This window comes from Centruroides sculpturatus, unplaced genomic scaffold (genome assembly GCF_000671375.1).
Source record: "Centruroides sculpturatus isolate CEXI.00-Female unplaced genomic scaffold, Cexi_2.0 scaffold1590, whole genome shotgun sequence".
NCBI classification, from domain to species: domain Eukaryota; kingdom Metazoa; phylum Arthropoda; class Arachnida; order Scorpiones; family Buthidae; genus Centruroides; species Centruroides sculpturatus.
The window spans coordinates 614-13,675 of record NW_019385679.1 but is presented as its reverse complement, the minus strand read 5'-3'; the positions used below and the strand labels follow the sequence as shown (position 1 = coordinate 13,675).

At 28.5% G+C, this 13,062-nt stretch overlaps 1 protein-coding gene across 1 annotated transcript; it reads right to left on the bottom strand.

Moving 5' to 3' along the window:
• Positions 1–5,739: 5,739 nt before the first annotated feature.
• On the bottom strand, positions 5,740–11,032 carry LOC111641140 (slowpoke-binding protein-like). Its single transcript, XM_023387262.1, has 6 exons — positions 10,259–11,032; positions 9,396–9,449; positions 6,763–6,825; positions 6,572–6,639; positions 6,431–6,499; positions 5,740–6,351 (listed from the first exon to the last, which is right to left on the bottom strand). The coding sequence occupies exons 1-6, from the start codon at positions 10,409–10,411 to the stop codon at positions 6,273–6,275; spliced, it is 486 nt and encodes a 161-aa protein (XP_023243030.1). The 5' UTR covers positions 10,412–11,032; the 3' UTR covers positions 5,740–6,272.
• Between the last annotated feature and the right edge of the window lie 2,030 nt (positions 11,033–13,062).

Sequence of the window (13,062 nt, the reverse complement as noted above, 5' to 3'; positions counted from 1 at the left end):
AATATAATTCTGTTGAGTGTCTGCAATGAATTTTATCAAACTAATTTGATATTAATTAAAATTTGGCACTTTCAATAATTGCTATTTAATCAGCATTTATTACAATTTAATTTGACAGAGCCCAATTAAATATTTATTATTTGAATTTTGAAACAGATTAATCAATGTGTGCAGTTGATTATTAAAACCATTAGATATTTTTTTCTTAACACATTACATACATACTTAATCCTTTCAGTACCATTTTTATACAAAAAAAAAACTTATTAATTTACATTGCATAATTTAATAAAACTGAATTAAAATAGACTAAGAATATTTTTAAATCTTTATAAACAGTCCAAGCAAAACAATAGGATGAATATTTGAGATTAAATCTCAATCCATCACCAGAGAACAATTCTTTCTTTGCAATAATGGCTGGAATTCAATCTTAAAAATTATTCTATTAATTTGCTTGGCCCCCATTATTTTAATTTGTTTTGTCTTAAAGACTCAAAGAAAATGTCTCACTATTCTATCATATTTTCTTGAAAATCTAATTGTAAAGTCTTTCAAATTTTAAAATAATACAAAATTTATATTTCAGTTTTTTAGGAATGATTTCTTGTCAAGATCAAAGATTTGTGGTTATTAGTATATATAGTTATAGCATAAGATAAGAATCTAAATTCAATTGCATTTTTAAAACTATATGAGTTTTAAAAAGAAATGAGTTTAGATTGTATTATAATTTTTACTAATATATAGTAAAAATGTTATCAATTTATAATTTCATTTCAGATATGTCTTATTGTTTGATTTTATATATTTTCTAGAAACATACACATGATTTTTTGAGAATGTAAAAATTGGAATGGTAAGAACTAATACTTAATTAAATGATTTAAATTAGATTATAATCATAAAATATATACAACTAAGTTATGTTTTATTTAGTAATAAAGTTGCTGAAGTGATGCTCAAATGATTATTTCATTAATAATTATAATTAATTTTATAATTAGACAAAATCTTGTGACTCATTTATACTCATAACATACTATTTTTATTTTAATTAAAGTGCAAAAGTAATAAATTACATGATTTGACAATTATTCGAAGCTTGAAACACAAAACTAAATTAATTGATTAAATTTAAATGCCAATTAACCAATCAATCAATCTATTTTCGATAAAGACTAGATAATTCACTGCTGTCCTGCAGATAAATTAACAGATTATTAAATATGTAACTTGTGTTACTACTATGTTTTTTCAACAATGTTTTGCTTTTAGAAAAACTCTTATCATTATATTATTGAGATTTAGCCAATACTTCTGTTCCTATTCAAATTTGAATTATTTCTTTCACTAAATAAGTACATTCACCAGAAAAATAAGTTAAAGACAATATATGACTATTTTAGATACAACGTAACATCCTAACAAACAAACAAATCTTTAGGAATTAGCATTTCCTTGTTTTTATTACTATTTTTATTTAGTCTGTCCAATTATCAACAAAATATAAATAATCTAGATGAGTTTTTTTGTGCTTACACTAGCTAATATTTTTTTTGTTTTCTATTCCTTACTAAGCAAAAGACATCAAATTCAGTAGACAATATAAAAACTTTTATTTGATATTCTTGTAATGCCAGCAATTAGATATATTAGGATATGTCCAAACTTAAAATCCATTTTTCAGAAGTGATTCATTTACATTTGTAAATAGAATATTTGGCATATTTAATATTCCAAGCATGAATGACTGAACTATTATTATACTTTTTCCATTGTTATTCTACATTTCTCTAGTTACCTTTTCCCAGTGTTGACTCAAACATTGTAATTGCCAATGTTGCCAAAATATATGCAAAAGAATTGATATGCGAAATGATCCACCAAATATATTAAGTAAAACTGTAACATGTCATGTCAAGTATCCCCAATTATGTTGATGTGCAAACATGTGTCGTCAACATAATGAAAAACATTATGTAAATTTTTCTTCCATTTTAAACAGCTACATACTTATATGATTTCTTGTCACTTCTCAAAATAGGGTATTAAAATCTACATTAACAATAGTCAGTCTAAATCTTTGATGCATCATCACTATGCTAATGAACCATACTGAAAAATTGTTACCTGTTCATCATAGACAAAGACTAATTCCCATACTGCCTTATATATGGTACATGTATATAAAACCTTCATTTGATCAAGGAAAAATTTACTTACAAGGAGTATATCAGTGAGAGAATTTCAAATGTTATCCCTCAGGTCAGTAGTAAATAAATGTTCAGATTTAAGTGTTTCTTGTGATAAGTAGCAGGCCATCAACAAGCATGGCTAATTCACAGCCTCACCAAATCTACCATCTGCAAGTAAAGTTTTAATTTGATCATCCAGTATATGTAGGAAACTTATACATACAGATAATTTGATCCTAATGGACATATCTTTTATCATTCGTGATGGTATAATTTTAAAATAAAATTGATATTAATTAACATTCTATTTGAACAAATATTTAGAATGTTGAATTTTAATGTCATTTATAATCACGAATGTAATTTTCTAATTTTAAATCATTTAGAAGTTTTCACTTCTATATGTATTGGAATGCTGCATCTCATCTCTGAGTGATCTTGTAAAGCCATATATCACTGCAAGTTGCATAAGTATGTTACAGTAAAGCCTGTAAAAGACGGAACCTCCCTAAGACAGAAAATGGAAGTTATTAATATACCATCAAATTTTTTCCACAAAATATCCTGTATAACACAGAATCTGCAATTCATAAATAGAAAGATGTTATGCCTCTTGTTAATATGTATTAGTTAGAATCTTTAAGAGGGGAACTCAAATGAGTGTTGAATAGAAAAATCTGACACAAAAGCATTGGGAATGAAATAAATTTATTGTATTTATTTTGCTTATATAATAATGGATTTTAGGAATTAATTTTGTTAAATAAAATCATTAACATCAATAAGTTCATAAATTGTTTTGAAGACATATGTGATATGGGCCTAACAATACACCAGTACACAAACTATGGTTAATATGTTCAGCAAGAGCTTAATATTGAACAATAAAATATAAAGGTTTACTCATTTTGAGCATGTTTCAACTAATCTGAAAAATATACATTAAATCTTATGCCAAGTTTAGATTTCAACATCATGCAGATCCTACACATGCCATTGCCATTTTTCATATTGGGATATTCACTCTAGTCACAAGATCTTATCTTTACAAGAAATTTTTTCTATTGGCTATACTCCAGTAGAAAATATCACAGCACATAAAAAACTTGCTCTGGATGTTTAGTTTTGGCAGAAATTAAAGAAAATATTTCTACTTTGTTTCAAGCATATGTTGTGTTAGCTTAAGTTCAATTTTGTTTAAAAATAGTGAGAAGATTGCTCTGATTACTTATTGCATTGGCACATTTTAAGAACATAATACTAAAAGTGTCGAATATTTCAGGGTTATATGAGTGAGCTCAAATTTGAGCAAGTAAATTACCCAAGATGGCATTTAAAAGTCTGCATTTTCAATGAGAAAACAGTATGATGTTTCATTTAGAATATATGCATGAATTAAAAATATCTAGATTGAAACTTGATGAATAAAGTGCTTGCATTTTGAAGCAGTGAGCATATTTGAATATTTAGAGCCTGTCTAAGATGGAAAAACTGGTTTAAGTTGCTTTACAAAGTCCCTGCAATTCTGGCTTTCACAGGTTTTACTGTACTGTACTCATGATTTAAATTGTAATGTATATGTATTTTTGATGATTTATATAGATGTTTTTACTAAAAAGAGAACAGAAAACATTTCTATAACTCAGAATTAAACTTGTACTGTTTTGTATTGTTATATTAATTTTAGAGTTAATTAATAAATATGTATATATTTTCTTGTAAACAAAAACAATTTCAGTTCCAAATATAAAGAAAACTATCACAAACAATAGTTTCAAGTTCACCAATCAACAATTCAAAATGTATTTTATGTAATACTTTTATGACAAATCCAAGTTAAATTATAAAATTTTACTTTATATATATTACTGTATTGTATGTATATATAACATCATAATGTATAAATATGTTGTTATAATTGTAAAAGCAAAACATTTATATAAAAAGTGATATATCAATTATACTATAAAAGTAAAATATAAATATAAAAATGCATTCAAAACTAAGTATAAATTTTAAATAATAAAAATTTATACCGATGGATATGATATGTGCATGGCTGGTGCTAACTGTAGGAGTATTCCACTGTGGTACTCCTCAATCAGAAAAAGTTAATTTAGCATATTTAAATTTGTTATTTCGTTATATATTGCTAAAGTGTTTAATAAAAAAAATAAGTTATAAAAGAGTTCATATTCAATATATTAATTACTTCAATCTGCTTAATTTAAGGAATAAACTTTGTTATTGGGGAAGAAGTTGGTTTCCTTAACTTAAACAGATTGCAATAACTCGTGACGGTACCATTTTATATGAATTACTTCAAACAGATAGCCAGAAGTAAAAGCCAGCTATTCCTATCTGAATTACAGAGCAGGAGAAGACAATGCTATTTGTGATATGGTGTCCCAAGTGCTGCACTGGATATGTGAAACTTTTTCTTTTTGCACATTGATTAACAAAATGAATGCAATACTTTAAATTTTTTCATACAAGTAGTAGTAAACACTTGATCCCTTTAAATGAAAAATCCTACTAAAAATTAAACTGTATGATGTGAAATTCAAACTGACATTTACAGAAACCCGGCCTAAAGATTGTTCATACACAATTACATTTGGTGACTTTTCATACCAAAATAACTGTTTACTGTATTATCTGTTTGCCTCCTACTTAAAATATTTTGTGATTGAAATTTGATAATTTGATAATGTAAAATAATACTTAATGACATATTAACATATAATATACTAAATGTAACACAAGTATAAATGCAAAAAGCTGGGACTACTAAGACCTAATTGTTCCTATAAAACTATCAATAAACAAAGTCCCATATTTCTCATACATTTTCAGTTTGACATTAGTAAATATAACTTAAAAGCAAAAAATTTTCTATTTTAATTAAGACTAGTATAAATTGCAAAGTAGGCATCTGTTGTATATAGAAATATGTATATTTTATAATAAACAATAAGAAAATATTTCAGAGCCTGTTATTTTATACATTGACATAGATGATGATCAGAAATAATGTAATATAATGTATATAGAAAGCTGGCATTAATAGGCAAATTCAAACTAGAACTGTATACTTATTAGTATTTAATGGAATGCTATTATACCAGAAAGAATGTTATATAACTACCTTGAATTAAACAAGGCCTATAAATTCGTATTTGAAAGGAAACTGTCAAGAAAAATAAATAAATGTTTAGTGACTAACTAGTCACTAAAATAAAATAGAGCAAATTTTATTGTAATAAATAATAGGCAAAATACTTTGTTTAGTAAATACAAAGCTGCATAATTTAATAGTAAATAGAAGTAAAACAATGTCACTAATCCTCATGAATTTTTGCCTCAAAGATTAAATGCAGGTATGATATGAAGGATTTAACCTATATTTAAAGTGAAATTTAAAACATTCCACTTTAATTCATAACCAACAATCAAAAGTTAGAGTTAGAAGTTTGCTTTTAGTACAAGAATACTTATTGGGTTAACTTCTAATTCTTGATTCTAATTGATTGTGAACATGAGCATTAATAGCATGTTAGATCCCTACAGGTATATTGTACTCATATTAATTCTTTGAGGAAAAGATTCATAAAAATCAGTTAATTTTAACAATATTTCTTGATTTACCTCAATTATAAAAGGAATAGAATTTCTGTAATAATAAAAAAAAAATATGTACATAACATTAGTAATTTAATATATTATATTACATATATATATGAGCATGTTATAAAAATAATATTTTCTCTAAATAACATGAAAACATACATATCGTAAATATCGTATTGGTAAAAATATCTGGTTCTGAAAGGATTAGTTTTCAAGTTGTCAATTATTATTCACCATAAACCGATCGGCAACAGCTTTAACACCCCATTTAATCCCATTGCCTTGTAAGTAATTGTATCAAAATTGTACTACCCTATCTTTTACACAATACAAATCTTTAGTGCTTTATTTTTATTTTTTTAAGTCTTTTTTTTTTGGAAAATCAGTTATTATAGAATATAACTGAAATTATAATAAGAATTTTTAACTATGGAATTATCAAAATTACACAACGTAGAATGTGCGAGAGTCCGAAGTTTTATGATATGGACTAACTGTTCTCCATTGAGTGCAGTCCAGATGCCTGTAAATAATTAAGAAAAGATATCAATATATTTTTTTTATATTTCAGAAACAATTAAGGGGGAACATGCCGTACATACCTATCCCCTAAATTTAAATAATTATTAGAACTTCTTTCGGTCGGTGATAGTGTAGAAAATGGTGAAGTTCTGATTTTAATCAATAATTCCATCAGTCTGATTGTAAATATGAAATTTTAAATTCAAAAATAAGACACTTACCTAATGTGATATTTTTGATAATAACGAACATCTCTGAGTAGTGTATGTGCAGAAATGCTTAGATTCGCCTGAAAGTATGCAGAAGAAATAATAAATTTTATAACTGAATTATTTGTAAACTGTTACTTAATTAGTAAAAATTTAATTATAATTTAATAGAATGAGTTTTTATAATTAAATATTTAACTTACTGGAAAAGAATGTGAACGAAGTTCTCTCAAATCAATATGTCTAAAAAATTCTAACCGAGATATCTGGAAATAGAAAATGGAATAAGAAAATGGAAGAAAAATATTGAGTTTTTTTTTTTTTTTAAATTCTCATTGTAATTTCAATTAATTCTGGATTTTCCATCCCACAAGAGTATTTAAAATTTATAAATATTATGTCAATAATTACTAACTATTAATGTTTAGAGCAGATGTGATAATGTATAAATATTTTTACATTATTTTTTTCTCGTTTTGAAGGGTTTGACACTGAAGAAAATATTATAAAATTAAGCAAATAACTGGTTCAAACTGGTACATAAGAACAGATTAAAAGCAGATTTGATTTCAGTTGTTGCCACATGTTATGTTATAATTTCTATCATTTTACTACACTATCTTGTCTATTTATATGCAGCTGGGCAACATCAAGTTTTCATTATCTTTATTTTAAAGAAGTTTTTTGTGTCTATATCAGTGAAGACTGATATAGTTAGTTTTAAAATCACTCTAAATATTAATCATTAAAAACAATATATACATGGTATGGCTAGAAAATAACAAGACTGTGATCACCTGCACAATGGTGGCATGTGGAGCTGAGTGAGTGAGTGGGTGAGTAAACAACCTTGAACAAGTTAGAACAAGCACAGTAAGTTTCAACTTGCTACTACTATTAGATTGCTTTGAGTGCCTGCTACGAGTGGATGTGTTGTTAGCATGCATCGGAAAAATTACCAGCTTGAAAGAGGAGCAGTGTATCAACCTGAAATTTTTGGTAAAATTGAAAAACTGCCACTGAATCTTTGCACCTGCTATGTGAAGCATATGGAAACACATGTATTTTGTTGTGCATGTGAGTTTGAATGGCACAGAAGATTATGTGAAAGACAATGAATGTTCTGGACAGCCCAGCACATCAAAAGCTGAGGGAAATGTACAAAAAGTGGAACAAATTGTAAACCAATACTACTATAAAGAAGTTCTGGAATCTTTGCAGGAAAGAGTCAGAAGAAAGTGGCAACACTTGTGGCAAATAGTTTCATCCTCTGTCAGGACAATGTACCAGTTCATCCTGCTCGGTCGTGAAACAGTTTTTGGCCAAGGGAGTCACACTACTTAAACACCCACTGTACTCGCCTGCCTAGCTCCATGTGACTTTTACCTTTTCCCTAAAGTCCAAATCTGCTCAGAAGGGACACAATTTTGATTTCATTTCTGCTGTCAAGAAAAAATGACGGAGCTTCTGCATAGCCTTACAGATGATGACCTGCAGCACTGTTATGATCAATGGAAGTTATGAATGCAGCACTGTGTGGAAACAGAAGGATCATACATTGAAAGGAAACACAACTAAAGTGAGTATACTACTTAAGATTTAAAGTACCAGCTTCAGTCTCGTTATTTTCTAGCCACACCTTGTAGTTTTCTTCCGAGTTTAATTTATTGACCATATTTTAGAGAATGACAACAAGAAACAAACATTTTTAAAATTTATTCTTAACCTAACTATAATAAATATTTTTTCACTAAGACATTTGTTTTATGTTACTATATATTTAATTTTCCATCATTTCTATTGATATTTTTGCAGGACTTTAATTTAGGTGCATTTTACCTATAAGGGCAAATTATGAACTTCATTTTAAAATATGCTAAGTTATAAATATATATAAATAGTACGCACTGCTTAACAACAAACCATATATATGATGGTGTTCCTGTAATACTCTGACAGTTTTACTTCATTATCACTGAAATATTACCAGCAGATGACATTTCAATATTTTATTTTCTTATGCTAAATAGTAGTAGTTTCATCTTTATTAATTACTAATGTAGGGGACTCAAACTCAAATGCAGCAAAGGGCCAGTCAAATAGAGTTCAATATTATTCGATAAACCAAAGCATACTGTAATTTAAAAAAGAGTTCTAAGAAACGACCTTTTGCGGCCAGTCCTTTACAGCTTACATATACAGTTAAATGTTTGAATTTTTTTTGTTTTAATCCCTGCAAGATGTTAGAAACATTTATTTTTAGATAAGAAATCATCAAGGCTGCAGGACAGATATGAAGTCTTAATGGGCCACCAGTTTGCAATCCCTGCACTAGTGTAATAGAAAGAGAAAGACACTATTATTAATCAGAACAAGAAAATAAAATTTAAAGAGTTGACTAAGCTGATATTGGACAACAATTGACAATAATTTTAACATTGAGTATTTAAATATTTTATAATTACAGGCATATATAATTAATTTCTGTTAATCAACAAATATTTATAACAAACTACTTTATTATAAATGTCCATGCATTGTCCTATAGCAGAAAGTCATCAACCTTAATGAGCTCGTCATTCCAAACTGCATCTTATCCACTTTGAAAAATTTTTATAAAGGAAAATTTCTAGTGTAAAAAGAAACTATTGTAATAAAACATTTTCATCATTCAAAAACAGGCTTATGCTACACGTTAGTTTTTAAATCAATATTAGCATTGTCGAGTTTACAGCTTTGTATTCATTTTTCATATTCAATAAAGTATTAATGTGGATGCAATGCACTTTGGAATGACATGCCTCTTATATATAAAAGTAATGAATGAAGAACTTACTTCTTGTATAAGAGGATAATGAATACCTTCTTGTCTAAAAATAAATTTTAAGACCTGAAAAAACAATCATTATTGTTTTAAAAGAACTTTGTTTATAAATTTTTTACTCTTTAATTTAGAGAAAAAGACAAATTTATTATTTTATTCTATTTTTACTTTTTTTTTAAATTAACTACTAATGTTTTTGAGATTAATCTGCTACATTAAGAAAGATTAAATTATTTTGACTTTTATAAATTTAGGCCAATTAACTTATTTGTTAGCTATTTCATTTAAAGAGTAATATGAAAAATGAGATAATTAAAAACATTTATTCTTTTTTCTTGCATTTTATTCTTTTAAAAAAATTTTGTAATAATTGTAATAAGTATAAACATTCACATATTTCTTTTAATTACTTGTTACTACTGACATCGCTAGAAAAGTATTTATCAGAAATTTTTGAAAAATTACAATGTTTAATTTTTTGAAAATGATCCTTTAATAAACAATTAACAAGATATTTAGACATAGAAATAAAAAAAAAAATCAGAAAAAAACACTAAAATAAATTTAAAGTGTCTTCACATTTCTTCCTTTTTCTTACAGTGTGGGAGTGTGGGAGCATGGTCAATTTTATCTTGAGGCTCTCATCCAATTCAATATGCAAAATGTTAAAAACTTCCAACAATTATAAAAAGTATATTAATATTTTAGTGTTTCTTCTAAGTGATATTAAAATTAAGAATTGCAATAATTTCTGACATCAGTTGTAATAATGGAATCACAGATATCAGAAAATATTAAAAAATTCTTTACAAAATTATCTTGATTAGTTTATTATGGGTTTAGAGATAGTATCAATTTATTAAAATAATTCTTACTTTAATAATCCGTGGACAATGATTTAAATCCCTGTAATTCTTTTCTTTTGGATAAGGAGTATTGAGTTCATAACCAGCAGCCATCTCAAACAAAAGATGACCTGCAATGTTGATTAATAAAAAACAAATATCAAATTTTATAATATAGAACATTAAGGGATTCAGCTTTATTTGAAATTAATGTGGAATAAAAATTATATTAGTTAATTAAACTGATTATTTTGAATATTAATAAAAATCTTTTTTTCTCTATTTTATTTAAATGCGAGTACAGTCAAACCTGTCTATAACAGGACCTGTATAGAGCGAAAACATGTCATTAATGGAAAATTTCTTTGATCCCTTATACACTGGCAGAAATTGAAAGTGTTACACCTAGATGGAATTGATAGAAATTCATGAAACTTGGTAAACATGTACAGGGGCATACGCAGAAGAAATGAACACAAAATGAAATGAATTACACGAAGTTTTATTGCTGTTTGGTACATGTTTCTGTAAGAGGTATGGCCACCTTGAGCATGGATATACTCTTGGATCCTTGCAGGCATTGAAACAATAAGTGCTTGAATGTCTTGTTGGGTTATATCTCTCCATGCCTGCACAACTTGTGCAATCAGTTGTTATACAGTGCGCGCTGGATGGCTATGAGACGTAATCCATCTATCCATGGCATCCCAGAAATGCTCTATAGAGATAAATCTGGAGACTGGGCGGGCCAATCCATGATTGCAACACTTTGCAAGGCCTGTCATGTGATGTCAGCACCATGAGGATGGGCATTATTTTGTTGGAAGATACCGCTTTGGGTAGTGTTCATGAAAGGTATGACTACTGGATGATCACCCTGTCCACATACTGGCAGGTGATCATTGTGCCTTCAACAACCACCAACTCAGTCCTGCTGTTGTAACTGATTGCCCCCCAAACCATGAGACCAGGAGTTGGACCTGAGTGGCATTCTGAAATCACAGCAGAGTGGGCTCTTTCTCCAGCATGCCGGCAGACATGTTGCCAACTATCACATTGGTCTAAACAGAATCAGGATTCATCACTAAACACAACTGTATGCTATTCATGTGTCCAATTACGTCTAGCAGCACACCACGTTAGCCGTTGTTGGCGATGAAATCTGGTTAAGGGAACACATTGCATGGGGGTCCGCAATCTCAGCCCAGCATCAAGCAACCGGTTTACAATTGTCCATGGGGTGATTATGGCAGTAACTACTGCTCGGATCTGTGCTGCCATCGCACATCTGTCAGCAACTGCCATCCGCAAAATATGGTGGTCTACATGTGGCATCATCCTTCTGTGTGGACCTGTGCCAGGTCTGTGAGTACTGGACCCTTCCTGCATCCACCATGTGATCACTCTTTGTACTGACATTGCACTATGGCCAGTACTTCAGGCAATTTCACGATATGATACTCCCATTTCTGACATGCCAATTATCTGACCTCTTTCAAAGTCAGATATTTGGGTGTATGGAGTTCTCACTCGTCGATATGGCATAGCTGGTCACCAACAACATGTGGACCAAAAAAAGTCATGTTCCATAACACAGTTCACAAATTATAAACTAAACACTATAGCAATTTTGCATAACAAATGTCTCCATAATTTCCATACCACTGTATGTACTTCATTTAATTTTTGATCATTCAATATCCTTCAAAAAGAGATTCTTTTTCCCAATTTCATATGTCTTCGACAATATTGGGTGGGTGTAACACTTTCAATTTCCACCAGTGTATTTTTTGCAAAAAGTAATGTAAGTTAACCTGTATATAATGGAACCTGTCCAATGCGAAAATGGAAAGGAAAATTGGGCCGTATAACAGAAAAATCAATGTCTTTATCCAATTTAACACAAATTTAACAAGAAGTTTACAAGCCTAGAATGTAAAAATCATTAAAAAAGTCAAAAGATACACAGCAATTCAGAATAGCAAAATATGACTACTGTACTACAGTAATTTTATTGAGATTTAAACAAAGTATTTTTATTAACAGCTGTTTTTACATATAAAAATTTAACACGTTATTCCTGATGTGAGATTGTATTCTTTGGTTTGAATCTTATTTTAAACTTTTTTACATCACATTTCATTTGAATAAAATCAAGTCAAAATGTCTGCGGATAAAATGCACATTGGGCATATTATGCATGTTTTTTAAGTTTCTTAAAGGATATCATGCTATAAAAAACAGTAAAAAATACTCGTACTGTATATGGAGAAGATGAATGTGTCAAATGTGGTTTTGAAAGTATCATTCCGGAAATTTTGAACTAAAGGATATAAAATGCATGAGTCCCCAAAAGCTGTTGAAGAGAAATTGTGGGAAGTTGTTAAAGATTGTTGAATAACAACTCATGAATTTGCACCAAATCTTAGTGCGTCACAGACACGTATTGTTGAAACACTTCATTCACTTGAAATGGTAGTAAAACATGCTGATAATTGTGTTTCATAAGCAGTTTGTTTTTTTTGTCACTTATGAAAAAAAACAAACTGAAATTGAGTATAATTTTGTCTGACAAAGGTAGACAGCTGTAAGATTTTATTTTATTTTTAAATTGGTTACTCGTTTTTATCTTAGAGAACTTTTTTATAGATGAATGAAAAAATTAGTTAAAATAAAAATATTTCTTATTAAACGAAAATTTGTTCTAGCAGGTGATGATTGTTCGGTCAAGTACTGAGGTACCACTGTATTTGATTAATAAATTTCTCAATATTACCATGTACATCAAAGTTTCATTAGTCACATTAATCAAGGAATACCTATAGTAGGTAACC